Source organism: Narcine bancroftii, chromosome 5, assembly GCF_036971445.1.
Source record: "Narcine bancroftii isolate sNarBan1 chromosome 5, sNarBan1.hap1, whole genome shotgun sequence".
In the NCBI taxonomy this organism is placed as follows: domain Eukaryota; kingdom Metazoa; phylum Chordata; class Chondrichthyes; order Torpediniformes; family Narcinidae; genus Narcine; species Narcine bancroftii.
Window position 1 is genome coordinate 65,488,749 of NC_091473.1, and position 24,524 is coordinate 65,513,272.

Genomic DNA, 24,524 nt, shown 5'->3' on the forward strand with positions numbered 1-24,524 from the left:
TTTTAAAATTTTATTTTCCATTTTCATCAAAACATACTTATCCATAACATAAAAATAATAAAAACTTTGAAACAAAAGTAATAGTTTTTATATATTTTCTTTCCCCCCCCCACTCACTTTCTCCCTCCCCTAAAAAGTAGGAAAAAAAGAAAACAAAAAGGTTGTCTAATAAATCTATATCTTTTAATTAATTAATTTCGGTTTACATAACAATCTTGAACCATTAATTAGATTGGGGGCGTGGTGGACACTGCAGGTAAAGTCGTAGCAATAAAATCCATGTAAGGTTTCCAAATCTTATCAAATTTTTCTGGTTGATTTTGTAAATTAAATGTTATTCTCTCTAATGGTATTCAATTTAATAATTCCATTTGCCATCTATTCAACCCCACAATATCACCAGATTTCCATGTTACAGCTATAGATTTCTTTGTTATTGTTGTTGCTACACTTAAAAACTTAAATATCTAACTTTAATTGGGAAATATCTCCAAATAAAAATACTCTGGGATCTTTCAAAATTTGCGTCTTCAAAACTCATCCCAATAAAATACTTATATCCTTCCAAAACATATCTACTTTTTCACATTGCCAGACTGCATGCAGGAAAGATCCTATTTCTTTATTACATCTAAAACATTGATCAGAACAATTCAACTGAAGTGCATGCAATTTGTATGGAGTATAATATAATTGATGTAAAAAATTAAATTGTACCATTTTCATCTTCACACAATTAATCCTTCCTATTAAAGAAATTGGCAATCTTTCCATCTTAATAAATCTTCTTTAATTTTCATCAATAAAGGTATGTAGTTTAATTTAAATAAATTATTTAAATTATTTAAATTGTTATCAATATTAATTCCTAAATATTTAATTGCATCAAGGATGCTGCACAAGTTGATCGGGTGGTTAAGAAGGCCCCCATTAGTCGAGGAACAGAGTTCAAGAGCCATGAGGTATTGTTGCAGTTCTATAAAACGCTAGATAAACCACACTTGAAGTATTTTCATTTCTGGTCGCCTGATTACAGCAAGATTGTAGATGCTTAGAGAAGGGGGCAGAGGAGATTTAATAGGATGTTGCTTGGATTCGAGAACATGTCCTATGATGCAAGGTTAACAGAGCTAAGGTTTTTTTTCTTTTTGGAGTGAAGAAGGATGAAAAGTGACTTAATGGAGATATGTAAGATTATGAAGGGTTGGGATAGGGTGGGCAGCCAAGACCTTTATCCTGGGGTGACAATAGCAAATACCAGACAACACCTTTTTAATGTGAGTGAAGGAAAGTTGAGTGGAGACATCAGAGCTGTTTTTATTTACGCAGATTGTGGTGGGTGCCTGGAATGCATTGCTGGGATTCAGGGTAGAGGCTGGTACAATAGGGGCATTCAAAAGACATGGATGTAAGAAAAATCAAGGGAAATGGACGTGAGAGAGGGAAGGGGTGGATTGTTGTGGAATAAGTTTATATGGATGGCTGAAGGGCCTGTACTGTGCTGTGCTGTAATGTTCTATGTTCCAAACCCTTTATCAAGAACTTGCCTTCATCAAAATGTAGACAGTTCCTTTCCCCTGAACAAATGTGGCTTGACCTGCTGAATTCCTCCAGCAGATTGCTTTTCAGTTCATTGATGTGCCATCTTAAATATTCTGTTGCAACAGATCCAATGTCAACAGTGTTCCCAAGTGTGGTGAACTGCTCTACATCATTAATCTGGGTCTGCCCCTGTTCTATGACTGTATCCTTGACTCCTCCCTCTTGACCTTGTTTAAAGGCTCCAACACCATAACCCCTTCCCAGAAAGAACAGGATGATCTTCAAGTTTATTGTAAATAAAAGCCTGTCGTTGCCCGCGCACGCAGAATGGCCGATGAAAGCGGCGACTGTGCAGACCTGGGGAGAGGGTGTCACTCTGGCTGTCCGAGGTGACCACGTGGCAGGAAGATGGGGAACTCTGGCAGGTACGTCGGCCAATCCCAAGCTGGTGCTCCAATGACGCGGGGCCCTGACATCAGCGCCAGGGGTCCATATAAGCGCGGTGGCCAGAGCAATAAACCAGTCTAGTTTTCCAAGGCTTTGGTGTGCGTGTTGTTCTTCACCACGCTCGCATAGCACGTACACTACATTGGTGACCCCGGGCAGTTGGACCCAAATATAACGAATCAAGCAGAGCCAGCGACTATCCACACAGTCTCTCTCAGACTTCCAACATTTTGGGTGTTGTAGCCACATGTGTGATTCAAGCAGGTTGAGGCTCAGTTACAGCTTCAACACATCACCGGCAACGATGCCCGCTACTTCTACGTCATGAGCACCCTCAATCAGGACCCAGTAGCAAGGGTTGTGGATTTCATATGGTAATCTCCAGAGCAAGGGAAATATGTGGCCTTCAAAGAACTACTAACCCGCAATGTTGGGCTCTCCTGGTGCGAGTGCTCTACCCGATTGCTGCATATGGACAGATTAGGGGACAGGGCCCTGTCCGTCCTAATGAGAGAGATGCTCGCTCTAACCAAGAGCCACAAACTTTGCCTGCTCTTTGAGCAAATCTGGAGGCTGCTCACAGAAGACAACTTAAGTGGCCCTCTGAGGGTCACAGCCTGGGCGGACATGCTCTGGAGAGTATAGAAGGACACCAATGCCATCGTAGACCACATCAGTATACCCCACAAAGAAACCCCGGTGAGTTCAAGGCCAGCGGAGGGGCAAGTGATCACCCTGGGACAGCTATTCTACTACCACCAGTGATGGAGTGTGGAGGCCTGTTGATGCCGCCCAGCCTGTCTGTTTTCAGGCAATGCTCTGACCAACTGTTGTTGATGGCTGCAGTGGTTGGTCCACACAATAGCCTCCTTTAGGTCTGATCGACACTGGCACCGAGATAAGCATCCTACCCTCTGCAGGCCTCAACACCCACAGTGGCAAGCAGGGCCCAGCACTGAAGGCAGCCAACAGCTCTTACATTCGGACTTTCGGGACATGGCCTACCTGGATGGTTGCGAGGAAACTGTCTCCATCCTGGGCTTCGTGCCTGTGGGGGCACCTGAGGTGTATACCCACCATACAGCACCCTCTTCTCCCATGGATACACACAACATACCATGGCACCCTAGTCCTGCCCCTACCTCAGTCACTCCAATCGAGTCGCCACGCTCCCAGCAGGTCAACAGCACTGGAGGTCCAGGATGAAACAATGGCTCCAGCTACAACAGAGCAACCGACTCTCCGCTGGTCACAGTGGAAGGACAGATTTAACCTGTAACACCTTTGTAAGACTTTGTGCCCCACGTCACCCCACTGGACAAAATAAAAAAAAACAAGGGGGGGAATGTGGTGAACTGCTGTAGACTCATCAATCTGGCTCTGCCCCGTTATATGACTGTACCTGTGGCTCCTCCCCCTTGACCCTGTATAAAGCTCCAACGCCATAACCCCTGCCCAGAAAGCCTGGGTCACAGCACAGGATGGGCTTCAAGTTTATTGTAAATAAAAGTTCTATAACTCTAATCTTTTGAGTTATTGATAGTGCATCACCAAGTTTGCCAAGCAGCAGGAACTAATAGCATTAAGTGAAATTGCAAATCTTGCAGAATTCAGCAGTCACCTTGCCTTCTTTGTGGTGGGTTAGTGTTCTCGGGTCACATTTGCTGACTGGAAACATGATTCATGGCAAAGCAAATACTGGCTTTCACATTGTACAGTGGCGTAGACCAGGTGCAGCCATGGAGGAGATGGTTCAGATTTGGAAGACAAGAACATGCTTGGTCTTAATTAGTTGGTGGGATTGAGTGCAGGAGTCATGACGTGATGTTACAGCTCTGTAAATCTCTGGTGAGAGTACACTTAAGAATATTGTGTTCAGTTCTGGTCACCTCATGGCAGAAGGGCATGGAAGCTGCAGAGAGGACGCAGAGGAAATTTACCAGAATATTGGCTGGATTAGAAAATGTGTTTTTTGAGGCAAGCATAAGGGGTTTTCTCTTTGGAGCGAAAAGGATGAGAGGCGACTTATCCAGGGCAGGAGTAGCAAACACCAGAGGATATGTGTACAAAGTGAAGGGAGGAAAGTTTAGGGGAGACATCAGAGGTACTTTTTTTACATACAGTTTTTGGTGCTTGGTTTACCCTGCCAGGGGTGGTAGTGGAGGCTGGAACAATAAGGGCATTTAAAAAACTCTTAAATGCATGGATGAAAGAAAAATAGAGGGTTGTGAAGATAGGGAGGGTTTGTTTTTTTTTGGTATTTATAGATTGGTGTGTCTGTACTACCAATCAACCACAATCAGACAGAGAGTTGTGATTAACAGGCTTTAATCACCTTAAAGTGTCAGCACAGCTTTCATGTTGCTGGCTTGGTTCCAAGGCAGGTACTGAGGGAGGGGTTTGGGCATAACAGCCTTTATGGGGATACTGGGAGGGAGGAGTCACGGGTTCAGGACATATATACATCTATACACAATAGATTGCCGAAGAGCCAATATTGCGTTGTAATGGTCTGTGTTCTATCTTCTTTGGCTTGGCTTCGCGGACGAAGATTTATGGAGGGGGTAAATGTCCACGTCAGCTGCAGGCTCGTTTGTGGCTGACAAGTCCGATGCAGGACAGGCAGACACGGTTGCAGCGGTTGCAGGGGAAAATTGGTTGGTTGGGGTTGGATGTTGGGTTTTTCCTCCTTTGTCTTTTGTCAGTGAAGAAGGAAATGACTCAAAATGCATGTGTTTTTATTAATTTAATATTACAAAAAGTTAATTTAGTTTTGCATAGAAGGCATATGGACCCATTCTTTTCTGAGAGCTTGTAACTTTTTGAAAACCACATATATTCTGGAAGCATTTTGCTGCCCAACCCCTTTGCTTTTGAGTACAAAACACAAATGTGCTGGAGAAACATGGCAGGTCATGCAGCATCCACAGGAATGTTTCAGGCCTCTCTCCCTTCCCCTTCCTCCCTCCTCTCCTTCCCCCATCCTTTTTGTTCAGACATCTGCCTGGTTTCCTCTTATTCCTGATGAAGGGCCCCGGCTTGAAAAGTTGGTTACCCTTTTTTTCCCGTGACCTGCTGAGTTTCTCCAGGCCATTTGTGTTTTGCACTCATTCCCAGCATCTGCAAACTTTCTTGTTTAATTCCTTCACTTTTGAGCTTTGCTTTCTATATCCACAATAGAACTCATGTGAAGTGCCTTCAGCACACATTTTGTGCTTCTCTACAATGCTGTTACTAGTGACATGATTAAAATGGTTTGAAGGGAGAGGATGGGATTTAAAGATTCTGTAATACACAATCTGCTGGAGGAACTGAGCAGGTCAAGCAGCATCAGTGGGAGAAAAAAATAGAAATGGACAGATCTGTCCATCATCTGTTACCTCTTCCTGGACCATCAGTCCCTTACTGGCCCTGCTCCTGCCCCTGTGCTCATTGTGCCAGCTCTCTCTCCTCCACACTCTGTCCTGATAAAGGTGTCTGGCCCAAAATGTTGACAATTTTTGCCCCTCCTACTGCTGCTCGAGGCAGATAGTGTATTGCTTCAGATTCCAGCATCTGCGGTCTCTTGTGTTTCTCCAGTATGGATAATATGGTTGTTCGCAAAAGGGAATAGGTCACAAGGATGTCAATAAATTGAGATCCTTTTCAGTGGTTATTTGCAATAGTATGTGTCTTGTTATTTGCAATAGTGTGTGTCTTGTTGAGTAATTATATTTGGAATTTCTCGAGGAAATGGCGTTCTCCTGACAAGAGAGCTCATTTTTTTTTCAATGCAAGTTTATGAGGATAGCGGAATCCATGTATATTGTCAAAAATAGCTATAAAAAATTGTTTTCCTGTTCAGAGATTTGCTTTAAAATTGGGTGAGTAGAATGATCATTTGCACTCTTGGCTCACAGATGTAACCTGCAGGTTAGTTCATGTACTCCTGGAGTAGTTTAAAAAAAATCTGAATGAACTTCACAGCATCTCGTGTCAAATCATTTCTAAGAATTAGATCATTGTCTGCTTACATCAAGCCTCTGACTTTGATTCCTTTTGAGCTTAGAAAACACCCAGTAATTAGAGCTGGAGAATGCTCAGTTCCTCCACCACATCTGGTCCATGGTCTCTTATTCACTACACCAGTGCTGCCAAAACCAAAATCCAGGCATTTGATTATCTTAAGAAATTGCTTTTCTTTATTTCTTCTGTCTCAGATGGCAGTTGATGCCATCTCTGCGGGCCAACAAAGGAAACGGCCGTCAAACATAGCGATCGAGCAAGCAGCACGCGGGATGAGACGCCCGCTCCCATAGGCCTCAGCAGATCGCAGGGGGTCCAATCCAGGCCCGTGCATCCGGGATAGCTAGTCAGCAGCCAGACCCATTCGAGCTATGCCTTAGTGGTGACGCGGCCGGCTTCCTATAAAAGGCAGAGCTGTAGACCAATAAAGTCAGTGTCGATTACACTCCCTTTGTGTTAGAGTCTTCTTTCTTCAATCTCGATTTGTAACCCCATTATACCTTGAGCTATAACTGTAGTGACCCCGCTACCCTGGCATACATCGTACCAGCTCCCTCAACCTTTTCAAATTGCACTGATATTTAATGTTTGCATGTATTTAGATGCTCAACTCTTAAATCCTTCTGTGTGTTGTTTTGATACACTTTTCACCTCTCTGACTGTCCCCTTTTAAACTTCCTGTTTGAAGTTTTTAATTGACTCTTCAAGCTGTCTTGAGATTTTGTTCTGTGAATGAACTAAACTGAAATGTATTAATAATGTGCATGCTGATTGTAATGTGAAAGATCATTATGACTTGATGAAGGCAAAGGTTCAATTTTTCTTTATTTCAGTTGCTCATATTCCTATCTGCGCCACCTATGACTGTACACTGTGAAGATGTTCCATTTGTAGATTCATATTTAGACCACATTTGCTTTGTTTTGTAGTTTTGGATGCAGACAATGGTTAAGTCGGAGCAGTTACAAAAAAAGAAATAGTTCAATTAACTTGTTTCTTTCCTAGATTGTCACTCTTTGTTTTCTGTCATACATCAAGCATTGCCTAAAATACTTGGGTGAGCTTTTAAAGTACTGAGGCTGACATTGTAATGTCCTAGAATAAGAGAAGCAGTTTCAGATGCGTGGCTATTATTTTTGTTTCTGGCTAACATGAATTGGATGGCCACTTTGCCACAAATTTTGATGCGGCAGAGTGATGTCATGAGCTGAAAAATACATGACAGTCATGTGCTCCCATCAGTTTGCCGAAGAAAAGGAATTCTGGATATGAGTCGATGCCTCAATCCCAGTGCACCTTCACTCAACTGGTGAGAGAATCATACCACGCAGAAATGAACCATAGTTACAGTTTTACTGTCCATGCATAAGAGCATGGAAACGGGTTCATAGGTCAGCTTGGATCAGCTGGGCCAATGTGTCTTCCTGAGCTCGTTCCATTCACCTGTGTTTGGCCTATCTCCCTCTAAGCCTTTCCCAGCCCTTTGACCCACCTTGTCCATGCTGACCAAGTACCTAACTATGCTGATCCCATTTATCCACACTAAGTCTGCAACCTTTCATGTCCTGGTAACCCAAATGTATGTCTATATTTTTAAATATTGTGAAAGTTCCTGTCTCCCAACCTTGCTCAAGCAGTGCTCCAGATTCCAATCACGCCCCCAGGTGGAAAAAGTTCCTTGCCTGATCATTACTCTTTTGGGGCAACTTCCTTTTTTTTATCTCAAGTATAAAATTGAATGGAACAATTATACAATGTGCTACGAAATTAGAAAAAAATTACAAATATGATCATAATTAAGAAATCCAGAGCACGTTCTTAATAATGAAATAAATATAACAATAAGACAAATACAATAGAAAAAAAAATCAAAACCTTGTCCTCGAAGCAAGGTTGAAAATTGACATATGTAAATTAAGTAAGATCTCCTTGGAGAGAGACAACACCATGCCAAAATTCCAGAACAACACTAAATCTGAAGATTATGATCGTAGTCCATGTCTTTTGGATTTTATATTTGAATCCATGATAGTATATTTAATATTTTCTAGATTTAATCAAGGCATGATATCGTTTAAGCCACTGTGCATGTGTAGGTGGGGTATTATCTTTTAATTTTATCAAAATTGCACGTCTGGCTATCAATGATGAAATTCGGCTCTCAATGAAAGTACATAATACATCATCCTCTTGAGATATTCAAAAAAGAGCAACTTCCTAATATCTGAAAGACCAGATAAAATCTGATGCTGAATTAAATGTAATGGATTGTTTGTGCATTGTATTCCATGTAAGTTTTGGAATTTGCCTTTGCACCACTCCTACTGGAGGCATTTGTGGTTCAGATGGTAGTAACTGCATGTCTCCTATGTTCATAGAGAACACACTCCTATTGCTTGAATGTGTGAGTAGATTCTTTGATCAAGTGCTTGTGTATGGGAGAAACACGAGTTTGATCTGGTTTATGACAACACGTCTTCATTAGTCAGGAAGTCGCATTGGCGTCTACACTTCCAAAGGAGGTTGAGGAGGGCAAGGTTACCTACCCCCATTGAGAGGATCATCAAAGTGGGCAGGAAGATTACTGGGGTCTCCCTTTCCTCCACTGATGACATTCACTTGCAGTGTGGCTTAAATTATGCTGCTTTCTTCTGTTTATTGGTCTATGAGGAGATAATGCAAGATGAGCCCTTACTTGGTCAAAATTCAGGACAAGTTGGCACAGACGGGACGTGACATTGCAACAATTTGGAGCACTCAAATATTGGCTGTAATAAGCGTAAAGTTTTGAGGTTGTAATACGGGCCATTTTGTTGTGAGGAAAAAAATATTTTAATTTTGCAAAAACTAATTCTGAAAGAGTATAGAGGAAGTTGACTCAAAGCAATTGTGCAAATCAGCGAACGTAGTTAAACAGACATTAGTGAAAACCTGAGCAACTTGGAGACATTTGGAGGAACCAAATGTGACTTTGGTGGTTAGCACGCTGGCCTCCGAACAAGAAGGCTGTGAGACCAAGTTTCAATGGAGTAGGTGATACAGTTAGCATACTGCATTGTCAGAGATGCTGTCTTTTGGATGACATGTATGGCCAGCAAGAGAGCATGGAAGCAACCCCTTTGTTGACAACCATCAACCACCCATTTGCACTAATCCCACTTTCATTTGATTTTTTTTCTCCCTGCATTTTCACCACCTTGCTTACACACTGGCCTGCACACAAGGGGAAACTTTGTGACCAGTTATTCAACCAAGCTGCACAATTTTGAGATTTTGGAGGAAAACCACATAGTTGTGGGGAATATCTAAACCCCACACAGACACAGCAACGGGGACAGGTTCTGGTGTTATGAGGTTCTCCCTTTATTCATTACACCAGTGTGTAAATATCCAAATGTTAAACCAAGGCAGCCTCTAATGAATTCGATAACCTTGGGCATTACTAAAGACTAGCAGGGTGAGGGTCATGGTGGCCATTGTATCATCCCCAGCTGTCACCCTTTTCATACCGCTGGCTGAACAGTTACCGTATTTGGACTCGTTGAATTTCCCAGGAATGCAGGATCTCCCAGGCCTTTCACACCACTCTCCAAATTCCTGGGAATTTGCCCTCCCCTGCAATTTAGGGAGGGTCCCATCCCCAACTGATGATGTGCTTTGCACTCACAGGAGTAAGAATAAGTGTTTCTTCCTCCCACCCCCCACCCGTTGGTCGCCCTCCCGCTTGCTCCCTACCTACCTCCCTCCCTCCACTGGCCGTCAGTCGGTCGGTCACCCCCACCCCCATCCCCATCTGCTTCAGCACGTCACGACGGCTGCACAATGTGGGATGAGTGACTGACTTTGTTTCCGATAAGCCCTCATACAGCTGGAACTGTTCTGGGAAATACAGAATGGTTCCAGCTGTGTGAGGGATTATGGTTAACTAGGATGACCATTCATCCCTCATTGTGCTGCCGTCGTGACGTGCTGAAGCGGCCCACTGTTGTCAGGAGGTATGAATCTTTTAATTTTAATCGCCTATGTGACGCAACATGCAAACACTTATGTCACAAGGTTTTCTCTGCTTGGCCATTTGCCTTTTCACACTGCAAGGAGAGGGTGGTCTGGGAAAATTACATGGGTCTGTGGATTAAAATTCCCAGGCTGACGTTTTCACACTGCAGATTCACGGGAGGGTTCTCAGGAAAATTTCCCAGGAATCTTCAGCTTGGTGAGAGCTTACTGTGCACAAGCAGGTGCATCCAGTAAGCCTTGTATTGCTATTGTGACCAGATTTTATGAAGCTTATTGGCCATCAAGAACTCATCAAAAGTTGTGCTGTATTTTGTGTTGAGTTGGTGGAAATTTTGTCATAAAAATTGAAAAATCATTGGATAAAATGAGTGAAACAAAGTCTGCAGAGAAAATGAAGGTTTTTAAAAAAAAAAATTGGTGATGCTTTCCTATACAGTAGTGGTTGCAGGCAACAAATGAATAAGCCTGAGCAAGTGTATCATTCCAACAAAGCCACAGGCACCTGCTTCTGTTCAAGGAAGTGAGGTTCAGTTGGGATGGTGGTGTGGACAAGATAAGAATTGCTTCACGTTTGGCTTGAGATTTGCTGCTGGGGATACGCCAAAATCTTGCCAGTTAAAGCAACTGGTGCGCAGTGAATATGTCTGCCTTGCATTGTCCAGGCAACTATTCCTTTTGTCAGTCCATTTCTCATTCACAAGTTGTTTCTGGAGACTTGTACAATGGTAATCTTGTAAATGGGTAGAAAAATTGGCAGAGTACAAGGTACTGAGAGCAGTGGAGAGAGTTTGTTTTTCAACCAGAGGGAAGTGCCTGGTACCCCATGGATTGGTCCTTGAACCATTGCTTTCCTTGGTATACTTTATCACTTTGAGTCTGGGTGGGGTGTTTTGAAGTTTCCAAATCTGATTGTGATTCACAGTTAGCAGAGGTTGAGGGACAGCCTTGAAAGGTGTACAGAATCTAAAAGAATGCACAGATGGAAGGCAGAACTGAGAGTGGTTGTTGAGAAGAACCAATAGAGATCAGTGAGCTGTATAAACCAACTAAGAATACAAATGGAACACATGGAGAACATATGGATGATTAGTAAATGAATGTGGTGTGAGATGAGACTTTGTTGCAGTGAATTATGGAGATACTGGGAAGAAGATTCAATTCTGGGATTCAAAAGACATTTGGATTAATGTTTGGAAAGCAGTTTGCAGGACTGTGGAGGAAAGAGTGCAGGAATGAAACTTGTGGAATTACTTGGACATTGAGCTGGTACACACTCTGGCTCCAAGAATAATAATTTCTGTGAAATCTCCTGTTGTTCTTCCCAAATTTGCTCAAATCAAGAACTTGGAATGTTGTCAAACAACAGAAACATGAATTCAGCCTTTATCCTCAATTCCTGAAGGTTCATTGGACATACCTTAGTGTTATATAGTCAGGATAATGTGAACTATTTTGTAAATGCGTAAGAATACACCTTCTCTCTGTAGTAACTGTAGTGCACCACTGTGGGGCATATGTACATGTATAAGATGGTGTGAACAGTTTCCTGAGATGGTGGAAGGCATTAGTAAATAAAGTTTATTTTATTATTTGAATCTTGCATCTCTAAGTTATTTAAGAAGCCTCCTGAGTAACATAGAGACATAACATGGTGGCAGCGGTATAAGAGAACAGGAATAAAGCCATACAATTGATTGTAAGTCACTGAAATATGAAAGGGAAGAAGAGAAAAAAACATGACTGAAAATAAATGGCTGGAGCAACAGCAGTTCACCCAGTGACGGACGGGGAGGCTGAAGACATTGTTGAATCATCTAAAAAGTTTCAGCAGGAGTGCAATTCAGCATTCAAAAGCATTTTTAAAAATGCAAGAGCAGAGGAGAAGGTCAGTTATATACTTCTCTGGACAGAGGAGCAAGGCCTTGATTTATTTAATAGCTGGGAGCTTACAGAGGTGGAGAAAAATGGCCCAGAGCAGATATTTGCAAAGTTTGCTTCTCACCTTGAACCCAGGTCTAATCATAGAATTAAATGCTATGAATTTCAAGGCTTAATGCAAGAGACTGATGAAACTGTTGAGAACTTCCTCACTAGACTAAAAATTGTTGCTGCAAAATGCAAATTTAAGGATATAAAGAAAGATTAGTTGATCAACTAATATGGGGAGTGCCCATCCCGAAATGCAAAAGTCTCTTATAGGGAAGGATAGCTTGAAGCTGGCTGAAGCAAAAGACACAGCCAGAGCCTTTGAAGCCATGAGAACATAAATGAAATCCCTATTTATGCAGACCCATCCACAGTAAAGAGTATGAAGAGTTGATGCTATAAAGAACACAATCAAAAAAGTACAAACCCAGAAGACCTGCAGGAAGTGTGGCAGACGACACCTCTTCGATGACCAAAACAAATGTCCCACATACAGTTCTGAATGTAGAGCCTGATGTAAAGCAAACCAGTGGGTGAAGATGTCCAAGTCTGGTATAAAGAAAACAGCAATACCAGTGAAGAGAAAAGACAAGGAGAAGATCCATCACATAAAAGGAAACAACATTGAGGACTCTGACACCCAGATACTGGACCTAAAATCCATTCACATTCACGAAATGTCAGATGAAGGAAGGAAGCGAGTTGCACACAAGGTTTCAAATACAATCTAGAACAAGCCTATAATATTTAACCTAACAGTGATGCTGGATACTGAATCACAAAGCAATGTCCTTCCACTCGGACTCTACTGCCAGATGTTCCCAGAGAACATAATAAAAGGGTATCCAAAAGATAGTGCATTGGAAACAGCAAATGTCACAGTAACGGCCTATGGTGGACCCATGATCAAGCAGCTAGGGAGAGCTAAGATCGATGGCTGCCATAAGGGAAAGAACAGCCTCTGTACTTTCTACATGGTTGATGCAGAAGGACCAGCAATTCTAGGTCTGGATAGCTGCCGGAAGTTGTAATTGATCTCTGACAATTATGAGATCCAGACGGAGAAGATATCCAAAAGGATCAACAGAAACACACAAAAAAAAGAGGAAATGATTTCCACAGAAATACCTGCCAGTGGGAGCAGACTTGTTCACTGAGAATCAAGACTGGTATTTAATAGTAGCCTGTTACTACTCTTAAGTTTACATTCATCAAAAGGGTGAAAGACCTGAGAGCATCAACTATCACCTCAGAAATTAGAGTGCTCCTTGCTGAATAAGGAATACCTGAGTAAGTGATATGTGACAATGGAACACCGTTCACATCACAAGAATTCAGAAAGGTGGCTGCAGAATATGGGTTTGTTATCACTACATCATCCCCATACTACCCCAAAGGTCATGGGTTCATTGAAAGACAAGTGCAAACTGTGAGACACACACTAGTTAAGTGTCGCAAAACAAAAGAAGACCCATACCTCGCTCTTCTATCATTACGAGCAATACTTTTAAGGGCTGACATGAAGTCCCCGGTGGAATTTCTAAATGGCAGGAGATATAAAACAACTCTGCCAAACAAAATACACCCTCCAGAAGATAGGAGGAAACCAGAAGACGCAAAAAGAAGGATCCAGCATAATAACAAACATGCACAAACATTGCCCGAACTCTTCAGAATATGCATGTGCATATTCAAGAGCTGATGTTGAAAACATGGACCCCAGTAAAAGTCATCAGAGAGGCTGAGACACCAAGATCATACCTTGTCGAGACACAGTCTGGCAATCAGCTGAGGAGGATCAGAATTCACATCCGGCCGACACAAGATGTGATGAAACAGAAAGATTTAATACCAACAATGCCTGCAACACCAATATCAAGTGAGGTATCAAATGAAGAGACCACAACCACTAATACCGAAACATCAACATAGCAGTTGTCAGGTGAAGCACAACGAGCTACATCATCTACACGTGTACCAGCAGCACAGAGGCCAACGGTCGCAGCCAAATCCACAAGATGGCAAAGGAATCTACTGTGGCCAGTGCGATATCGATAAGAACTATTTAAAAATAATTGTGTAAATAAACTAGTGGACAAGTTCAGTTACTTAACTTGCACTGGAAAGAAAGTGATAAAGAACACTAATTTTTTCTTTATCTTGAGAAGGAGGGATGTAATATAGTCAGGACAATGTGAATCTATTTTGTAACCACATAAGAATACACCCTTCTCTTTTATAATGCATTTGTCTGCATTGTTTAATTCCAGCTCCTCTTGTTCTCTCCATGGCCTCATGTAAATGAAGATCATGAGCTTTTCCATCTCTGCCAAAAACCTGGACGTCGTCCGCGATGCCAACAGCACCTTTACATCCTCTGTAGGTCTCATTGATCTTCTGTTGGAACACATCCTGGCTCACCTTTAGGCTGAAAGATAGTCACAGGAACTTGCAATGACCAAATGGAGTATTGAACCTTGTTAGTAGTGTTGATTCCTCATCTAGTTTCACATTGTAGTATCCATTCTTAGCATCTAGCTTGCTAAAGATTTTGGATCCTATTAGTTCCACTGTGATGTCTTCTAGTGTCGGTGTTGGGTAGTGACCTCTTTTTATTGCTTGATTGAAGTCTTTAGGATCCAGACATATTCTCAAGCAGCCATTTGACCACTATGGAATTTACCCAGTCAGTCAGCTCAGTCACATTGGCCATGACTTGCATCCTTTCCATGTCCTTTAGTTCTTGCTCCAGCTCCTTCTTAAGCTCCAGTGGATCTTTCCTTGGAGCAGGGACGACTGGTTTACAGTTTGGATCTAGGGTGATTGGATATTCAAAGTCTCCGAAGCTTCCAACTGAATCATCAAGGCATTCAGAGTATATGCTCATGAGCTCAGCCTTTGTGACTGGAGGTCAGTTCTCCAATGGAGTGTCTCTGTTGATCCTTTTGGACCTGCATACAAAATAAAGGAAATTTATTGCACTCCACTTGTGATCCTGGCATTGTGGCAGGATACGTCCAGTGAAGTCAGGGGTGTGCCTTGCAATTGGAACCTTGCCTTCTGTTAAAATCATTGGCAAGAAGAGTTTGTCCACATGTAGGGCATTGGAGGAGGTGGGAGTCGATGAGATGCACAAACTCCTGATGGCGAACATTTGTTCAGAGCATGAAAATTCTGTAACTTAGAGTGGAATTCTAATGTGATATCTGGTTCTCGGTAGTGGGATATTTGGATTCTTTGTCCTCAGTGAGAGGGAGAGATGAGCTGGTCAAAATGAAAGATTGAGAACAGCCTATCTTTGAAACCTATGGAAGAAGGGCTAATTTTAAAAAAATTAAAAATGAACGACTGGATCAAAGGGGTAGGTTTCATGGGCATGTGGCCGCTCCAGTCTTGGTTGCGACAATTTACAAAAGGCCTTTGTGGCAAAACGATTTATGGTCATTAAGTGGAACTCGTGAAAATTCTGCGTTTTTCCTCGCCGTTACTCATCTCCCCACCTGGAACTGAACCATGAAAAGCACTAATGCCATCAGTAGCATGAGCCCTGAGTATAAACATAATACTGGTTAGCGCAATGAAATGGATCATAGCTATACCTTCACAAGCACATTAGTCCCACCTGCCTGCTTTTGGCCCATATCCCTCTATTCCCATCCTATCTATGGGATTAGGGTTTATTTGCAGTACAGATAAATTTGAAGAAGCTCACGTTACTGCCAACAAACTTAGTTGGAGTGGACAAATTAAGCATAATGACTTGTTTCCACACTCTCGGATGTCATTTGATCATGAGTCAGTGAATGAGTACTGCTTGCATCCCAACTATAGAGAGCAAAGCAGTTCTGCTACATACTTCATTGGGATCAAGTCATTGTCATCTATTTGTGTCTCTTCCTCTGATGGTGACCCTTGCAGGAGTTGTTCCACTGGTGCCATAAGTCTATTGGGTAACCAATCTTTAAGGGTCCTGGCCCGAAATGTTAACTATTCTTTTCCTCCTACTGACCTGCTCGACTTGCTGAGTTCTTTCTGCTGACTGGAGAGACACAGCAGACTGCAGATACTGAAGTCCGAAGCCAAGCACAATCTGCGGGTCAACCAGCATTTTCCACTATTCAGACGTCTCTTGTGTGATCCCATTGAGGTTAGGGTCACATTCGTTGGGTAAATTGCTGGAGAAACTCAGCAGGTTACACAGCATCCATAGGAAGTAAAGAGTAACTTGATGAAGGACACAGACCCAAATATTCGTTACCCTTTACTTCCTATGGATGCTGCAAGACCTGCTGAGTTTCTCCAGCACATTTGTGTATTGTACTTGGCCCCAACATCTGCAGACTTTCTTGTTTGACTCTGGATGTAGAAACATTGCAGGAATGGGCCCCAAACGCTCTGGACAGCAACAACAGTGAACATTTGGCACAGGTGCGGTTGTGCAATTCTGGGCATGAACTGAGCTATTCCTTCCACCAGAATAAATCTTGCCCAATTATCTCTTGTTATAGTGGAGGAAGGATGGGAAGATTGGCCATCTTTCTGTATGTTGTGGTTACCTGTGGACCACAAAGTTGCAGTTTGCTTGCTTTATGTTGCACAGATTGAAGGTGCACAGAAATCCCTTGTAGTGATTGCAAAAAGGATTGTGGTTGCATGGAAGAGAGGGCAGGGAGAAGAGCTGGTTATTGAGACAAACTTGGTTCAGCCATGTATTAAAACAGCATAGTTCAGAAATTAACAATGAAGCCTCTGCTGGATTTCCCATCTCTTCTTGTTCTACATTTTTACAAAGGACTTGTCAAATCTGTTTACATGAAATTTCAGTGATGAAGATGGATATTGCAATAAAGGAACTGTTCATGTGTTTTATTTTGCACATGTATCAGGAATCCAATCTGTCTGGTTGAAGTGTAACAACTAACATGCAAATGAGGTAATACAGGTCCAACAGGAATTAGTGACATGAAACTAGCATCAAAAATAACCACACATTTCATTACGATTTAGTTTGACTCACCACTGGATATTACATTTTTCTGTCATGTGACTGGAATTTTAAGTACTTTCTGAATTTCATTACACGGCCTCTCCTGTCTCTTTTTTGTTTTTCCCATCTTCCTGTTTTTCCTGTTTCACAAGGAGGAGCAAAGAGGCATTATGCCTCAGAGTCTTTGATCTGGCAGTAAGCTGTGCTGTATGTGGGCAGGGTGATTCCGATTCCCATTGTTTATTATATATATAATTTTATCTATACATTGTGTGTGTATCTGCATACACTGTTTCGTTTGGTTGTACTGTATATGTGCAGTCAGATGATTATCCACTTGAACTTCATTCATATCAAAATACAGTGATAACCCCCTCTGCAGTGTGATTCAGTCAGCAAACATGTTGACATAGATGGGCAATTAAGAAAAGCCCTGCATTGCAATGTGAGCATAAAACAACATAAAATACATATAAATAAATAATTTGGGATGATTTACTCGGTTGCAGGATACTGTTGATCAATCTCACAGCCTGTGGGAAGAAGCTATTTTCCAGCCTGGCAGTCCTGATTTCCAATGGTTGTCGGTCAAAGATTCTGTGTGCTGAATGGAAAGCATCCTATCTAATTCTTTAAGCCTGATTTAAGCAATGCTCCCAGTGAATGTCATCAGTGGAGGAATGGGTGGGCCTGGTGGTCTTCTCGGCAGTTTTAATTATCCTCCATATCGACTTCTGATCTGATGTTTTCCAGCTACCGTGCCGCTCAATGAAACAGCCAGACAAGACACTCGCCTAAGACCTCCTGTAAAATGTTATCAAGATGGGGGCTGGAAGCCTTACTTTCTCAACCTCCTAAGGAAGTGTAGGCACTACTGTGCCTTCCTGACTAATAAGGTGTTGTGGGTCATCCCCGTTATAGGCACAACAAGGAACTTGATGCTCCCCACTCTCTTCACATGGAGTCATTGATGTGGAGTGGAGAATGGTCAACATTCGTCCTTGAAGTCCACAATGGTCTCCCTTGTCTCGTACACATTGAAACTTGGGGTTTGATGTTCTCACAGCATTTGACGAGCCTCTCAACTTCCTCTCTAAGCTGGCTCATCATTGTTGCTGATGAGGCCAATTTCTGTTGTATCATCTGCAAACTTGATGTTGCTGTTGGAACTGGCAGTGCAGTAGTGAGTCATCAGCATGAACAGTAACTTGCTGAGCATACAGTCCTGAGGTGTGTGGGTGCTCAGTGTGATGGGACTTGTGAAATCAGGACCTCTGAACTAAACCACTGCTGTACTTCCACTGGTCTTCCAACCACTCTCTATAAAAGTGAACCTCCAATGTTCTTCGGCTGGGCCTTGTTACTCACTGTCCTGTTCACACTTCATCCCTATGCTCATTGACCTACATTGGCACCAGATTTCAAAATGCATTGATTGTTAAACTCCTGACTTTCGATCTACCTCTTTTCAAGATCATACTGAAACAACATTCATCAGATATATCAGTCCTTCTCTGTCCATGAGCTGAATGACTTCACTAGTGGTGATTGCCAAGGCGGCAAGCTCTGAATCCCCTTCTTCTTTAACCTCTCTGCCTTATTATTTTAAGCCTATCACTTTATCTATCCTTTTGGTGATCTACTTGGTGAAGTTGGTATTAAATGCTCTTAGGCCTGTTGACCTATATTTCACTCTGTTAAAGGTGCAGTAAAATCCATAACTTTAATATGGCCTGAGAATTACATTTCTTATTTTTTCCTCTGAGATCCAGCTGAAGAAAATAACTAGAATCAAATAAACTTAAAATTAAACTCTGTTCACAAAGTGGTGGAATTTGAGGGTGAAATTTTAATGCTGCACATTAGAAGTTTCACCAGGTGGGAGTGGGAGCAGTGCAGAAGCAGATTAAAAATGTTCTCTTTGCATTTGTTTTTGACAGTGTTCTCTTTTCTCTCAGCGTTCCAATGCCCTGACTCCTCTCAACCTTGTGCGAATGGGGGAACCTGTGTAACGCACCGAAATGGTACCGGAGGCTGCCTGTAAGTAAATCCTGGCTCCTGCACTTGTGATATTGACTGGTATATACTCAGTTCATTTCTCTGGGTTATTTCCACTGGTCCTAATAGGTTGCAGGTTGGGTCTACCACAGATTTGCGTTTGTTGCACGCAAGCAATTTCTACTTTGCTAGTTCTTTTATAGTCAAGCTGAAAGAATGAATTGTTACTGTGCGCAAAGAGGATTGAGAAAGTTTGCTTCGATAAAGAGTATATTGTCATGTAATTGTACAATGTACATATGCAGCAAAAATCTTGTGGCAGCTGAATAGGGATGTCATTAAAAAAGGCTATGTAATTTGAATTAAAAAGAGACAATAAATCTGAAAGATAATTTTCACTGTAGTCCTCATGGAAGAAGTGTGACTGCAGTGGCAGACGGCCCTTTTGTAGTGTTGGATTCCTCATCCTGACTAGGATATGAAATGGAGCATGCAAATGTGTGGGATTTGATGGGAGTCCACCCTTTGGGCTGCATTTTAAGTCCGACCGACAGGATGCAAACCTTCTTCATATGTTTCACCCAGCAGCCCTCTACTGATGGAACTTGATGCTTGATGGCCTGAGTTTATAACATTGTGATGAACTCCCTTCCTGTTCTCTCATTGCCCAACTCCGTCAACTTTTGTCACCATATACAGGTCTTTCTGCACTTGAAATATTTTTTTCTCTAACATAATTGTTTCTTCAAATTTTTTCTATAACAATTGGTGCAAGTCTCTGCAACAAAATACCTGCAGAGCACTTAAACTCATCTTTCCAATTTTTGTTATTTCACTGATAAAATGTTTTCCAGGAGTACATCCCTTTTCTAAACTAGGGAATGGCTGTAATTTGTCTCAAACTTAGTCAACTTCTGAATGGTTGATTTTCCTTGGCTCATCTCTTGAAGGTTGTCTCTTTGGGTTATCTTTGGAACTTCACTTCACTGCTCTCTGCTACCTCATTTGAGATGCTCCAAAAATACCCCCTTAGGTCATGTTGACTCCGCCCTTTCCCCTTCCACACACCATTGGCACTAATCATGACTTGAACTTGGCTTAATTTTTATCAGGCAAATATCCAAATACCTCATACAGCACCTTGAAATGTGTTTGTGCTTCAGATAATATCAAAGCTCAATTATGTTTTTTATCAAAATTTAATGAAAGCTGAATCCTTGATTAAAGTCAGGCAAAGAATCGCTGGAGGACCTTAGCCGGTGGACAGTGTCCAGGGTTAGAAATGTTCAGTCAATATTTCAGGTCTGGACACTTTATCAAGGGGATTGTATTGCATACATGCTGGGGGGGGGGAAAGCTTCAGAGGTGTAAGATAGGTGTGGGAGGTGCAGAGACCACTGTGTGGGGTGGGGGGGGGGCTGGAAAAATAAATGTTAGAGGGGGGAAAATAGTAAGTAGGAGACCAGGTAAAAAGATAGAGGTGAGTGCTCCCTAAAATAAAGAAATATTCATGCAATTTGGTTTCAGGCTGTCCAGTAGGAATACACTATATGTTATTTATATTTGGCCTTGCCCTACAACGAACATGTTGTAGGAAGGTTGAGGGAGCAGAGTGGTCTCGCCCTCCACCTCTCACACTTTCTGTGCCATCACCTCTAGGACCCCTCCCCAAGCTTCTTCCCACTTGGTCATCCCCTTCCCTTTAGTCCTGATCAAGGGCCCCAACCCAAAATACTGACTAGGCCATTTTAACCCATGAATACTGTCTGGCTAGCAAAGTTCCCAGTTCATTGTCTGCTGAAGATTTCCACATCAGCAGCTTTTGCACCTCACCTCTGAGGGCCTGACATGACGCAGCATTGTGGGAAAGTAACTTGTAGCATACAATACCTGATACCTCACTTCCAATAACTCATCATTTTGAAGCCATTTATCATCACATTTGAGGCTCATTGTCTTCAGGGCATTCCTTTGTGTCCAATTTACTACTTTCTAAGAGAGGCCACACTAAGGTGTGTGTATATACAATCGCCAATTGGAGCACTGCAAACTTTGGCAGCAAGAAAGATGAACGGGCTGGTTAGATTAGATTTCTGCACCTTATTGTGCTCAGCCTGGAGCTCTGCAAAAGGAAAGAAAGGAGAGTCCGCTGGTGAGGCGTGCTGCTGCACAGAGCAAAAGCCGAGGAATTGTGTCAGTGTTTACCATATGAGGGTTGCATTCGCCCAGTGGGTAATGGATACTTCCTGAGACACAGACGGAAGTTGCCATGTTCCTGCAGCTTGAATAGCAGAGTGGGCTCGCACACTGCTTGGGAAATTTCATGTTTGAGTGAGTGACTGGTGCTCTGGTATTCACTTAGTAACTTGTATCCATGCAAGATGGTTCCTTTTGTATATCGACTTAGGTTTGCACCACAGGCCTCTGAGATAGGGTCATTCAGTGTCTCCTACAAGACTGGTCACTCCTATAGAGCTGGCAGTGTCAACAAAACACTTATGGACTTCAATTTGGAAATTACCCTCAACCCTTGTTCAATTTTATAGATCTTCACATTTATATTTTCTTGCTGGTATTATTAAACAACAATAAGGAATATTGATTAAGAAAACCTTGAATAGGTGCATGATGGGAAGGCTATGGTCTGGGTGCCAATCAACAGAACTAAGCAAAATAATAGCACAGACTAGATAGGCTGAAGGGCCTGTTTCACTGTGGTGTTTCATGGTTTGAATGAGGTTCCATGGATAATTATTGCTTCACACTTCCCACCTCAACATGGAAGTATTTTTGTTTGGATATTTTATTTTTGATTTTCCAAAGACTCATGCAAATCCAATAGACAGAATTTTACATTTTCTTTCCATGTAATTTTTCTCCAGGGGAATGCAACACTGTATTTCCATATTCCATTGTGCAATATTTAGCTGGGAATTGGTCTTCCACATAACTGTTATACACTTCCTGGCTTCTGACAAGGTGACCATCACAAACTGAATTTGGTATCTGGCCAGTCTAAACAGTTCTTCTCCAATGTCCACTAGAAGGTACAACTATTTTTTTTTCGGTGTCCCCCAGGTCCACCCAGAAGGACCTCACCCTTGTACATAGCCAGGTGGAGTGGCTAAAGGTTCCTACCTCCACACCGCACCTAAAGCACATTTCTGAAATTTCTGGGTTTGACTTGTGTAATTTTATCAGTGTGAGCTATAAATGATGCAAGAAATTATATTGCACCAACATGTGCCTGGCATTATCAATTCCCATCAGTCTGTTCCAACACAAATCTTCCCACCATTGTTCATCAATTGCTCTGCCAAAATCCGACTCACATCTTTCCCTTGACCAATGTAACCCTTCACTTTGGATTATGGAATGCATCCTAGAGATAAATTTACACACAAACCCCTTTCGAATTAGAGCTTCCATGTCACTACAGTCAGGTAGAGCCATTGCTGGTTCCAGTTTGTCCCTTAGGAATGATCTTCATCGCAGAAAGCTGAAGAATGTTCTATTTGATAACTCCTATTTAGTCAACTGCTCAAATGACGTGAGCTGTCATTGATAGTAACCGTCCTCAATACACTTGATCCCTTTCTGCCACCAGGTGTCCAGGATCTTATTGCCCAGACTCATGGGTATTAAATTGTTCTGGATCAAGGGCATTTTAGGAGATAACCCCACCTTCAATCCAATACATCAATTTATTCTTTGCTACATCTGGCACATGTTTTATTATGGGTTTACCTGTTTTTTTTTTCAAAACGAATTGGGTGTCCCATTTGTACATAAATTTTCCTGCTATCTTTTCTCCTACCGCATGCAACCCAATTTGTACTCAATACGGAAGTACTGAGACAACCTTGCTAGTGTGCTTCAGTGACTAATGAAAAACTTTTGAACTGATGGTATTATTGTGTTAGATGGGGACCAATTGGTACAATGTAAATAAACATACCAAAATGCTGGAAGAACTCAGTGGGTCTTTTCAGCATCATCGGAGACAAAGATATACTGCTGACGGTTCGGCCCTAAGCCCTTCTTCAAGGAAAAATCAGAAATGGTAGAAGCAGGATATATTAGAATGTCCCAGAATTCATACAATGGGGGACGAATCCAGACCAACCAAAGGTGTTAATTGGATGTGATAAGGGACTAGATGAGAATTTATCATGTCTGTGTGAAAGGAGAGACAATGGGTGAAGAAGGGGGTTGAGGGGTTTTTTAACAAAATTCAGAGAAGTTGATATTAATACCATCTGGTTGGGGTGGGGGGTGGTACCCAGTCGGAAGATGAGGTTTTCCTCCAATTTACGTGTGGTCTCAGTCTGGGCAATACATGAGACCATGGACAGACATGTTCAAAAGGGAATGGAATGGAAAATTGATTACCCCTGCAGATTTACAGGTGAAATGTTGCTTCACTTGGAAAGACTCTTTGGGGCCCCAAATGGTGCTGAGGGAAGAGGTGTGGGCACAAGTGGAGCATCTCCTACGGTCACAGGGTAGGTCCCAAGGGGACGATTGGTGGGGAGGGAGGAGTGGATAAGGGAGTCAAGGAGGGAGCGGTCCCTGAAGAAGGCATGTGTCTAATGGTGGGATCACAGTAGGTGGCAGAAATGGCAGAGGAGGATGTGTTCAATGCGGTGGCAGGTGAGGACAAGTAGAATCCTGTCCTTCTTGCGTGTGAGGATGGAGGGGGCCAAGGTTCAAAAGATCCAGATTCCTCCCCCATTGTGTGAATTCTGAGACTTTCTGATATACCCTTCTTCTGCCTTTTCTGATTTTTCCTCGAAGGAGGGCTCAGGCCTGAAATGTCGGCAATATATCTTAATCTCATAGATGCTGAAAAGACCTGCTGAGTTCCTCCAGCATTTCGGTGGGTTCACTACAATCACAGCGTCTGCAGCCTATCGTGTTTCACTCGGCACAATGTAAATTCCCAGCAACAGATCTGTGACAGCCCAAATCTTTTTCTGGTGGTAATGTGAAGTATAAATAATTAAATGAGAGGCGCATTCATCTTTGCAATGGGTGTACTGTAGATGTCCAGCATGTCTTCCAAGAGATGGTTCTCCAACACTGCTGAAGTACCTTGCTATTACCATGGATTGATTGCTCTGATTTGATGCACAGGATTTGGTATGACACCATCTCGCATGATCTTTCCCTGTATGGGATGTTGGAATAAATGTGGTTTGACGTGCTTGGTGTAGATGGTTGGAATTAGTCACATGGAGTTAAACAAGAAAGTCTTCAGGTTCTGGGGCTGAGAACAGTACAGGGAGTCCCCGGGTTATGAACAAGATCTGTTCCTAAGTCTGTCTTTAAGTTGAATTTGTAGAAAAGTTGGAACAGGTACATACAGTTCTTTTTTAGCGACAGTTTGTCAAATATTTGTCTTAGTACTGTAAAAGAAACAATTCTTAAAACAATTTGTATAGAAAAAAAGATCATGATTAAAAGTTAACACTCTCATTCCATCGATGCCTTACATACTGGAAGGGGCATTTGTGAGGTAACATTATGCACATGTGTGAATTAGGGCACAATTTATTCCTAAGTATGAGTTGTCCGTAAGTCAGACGTTCGTAACCCAGGT

At 42.2% G+C, this 24,524-nt stretch overlaps 1 protein-coding gene across 2 annotated transcripts in view; it reads left to right on the top strand.

The window, feature by feature from the left end:
• LOC138763457 (neurogenic locus notch homolog protein 2-like) overlaps positions 1-24,524 on the top strand; it is a 241,228-nt gene that overhangs the window by 13,504 nt on the left and 203,200 nt on the right. For both annotated transcript variants that reach the window (XM_069937636.1, XM_069937639.1), the window contains exon 2: positions 18,883-18,964. In XM_069937636.1, the coding sequence (XP_069793737.1) occupies positions 18,883-18,964 (82 nt within the window). The remainder of the gene's footprint in view (positions 1-18,882; positions 18,965-24,524) is intronic.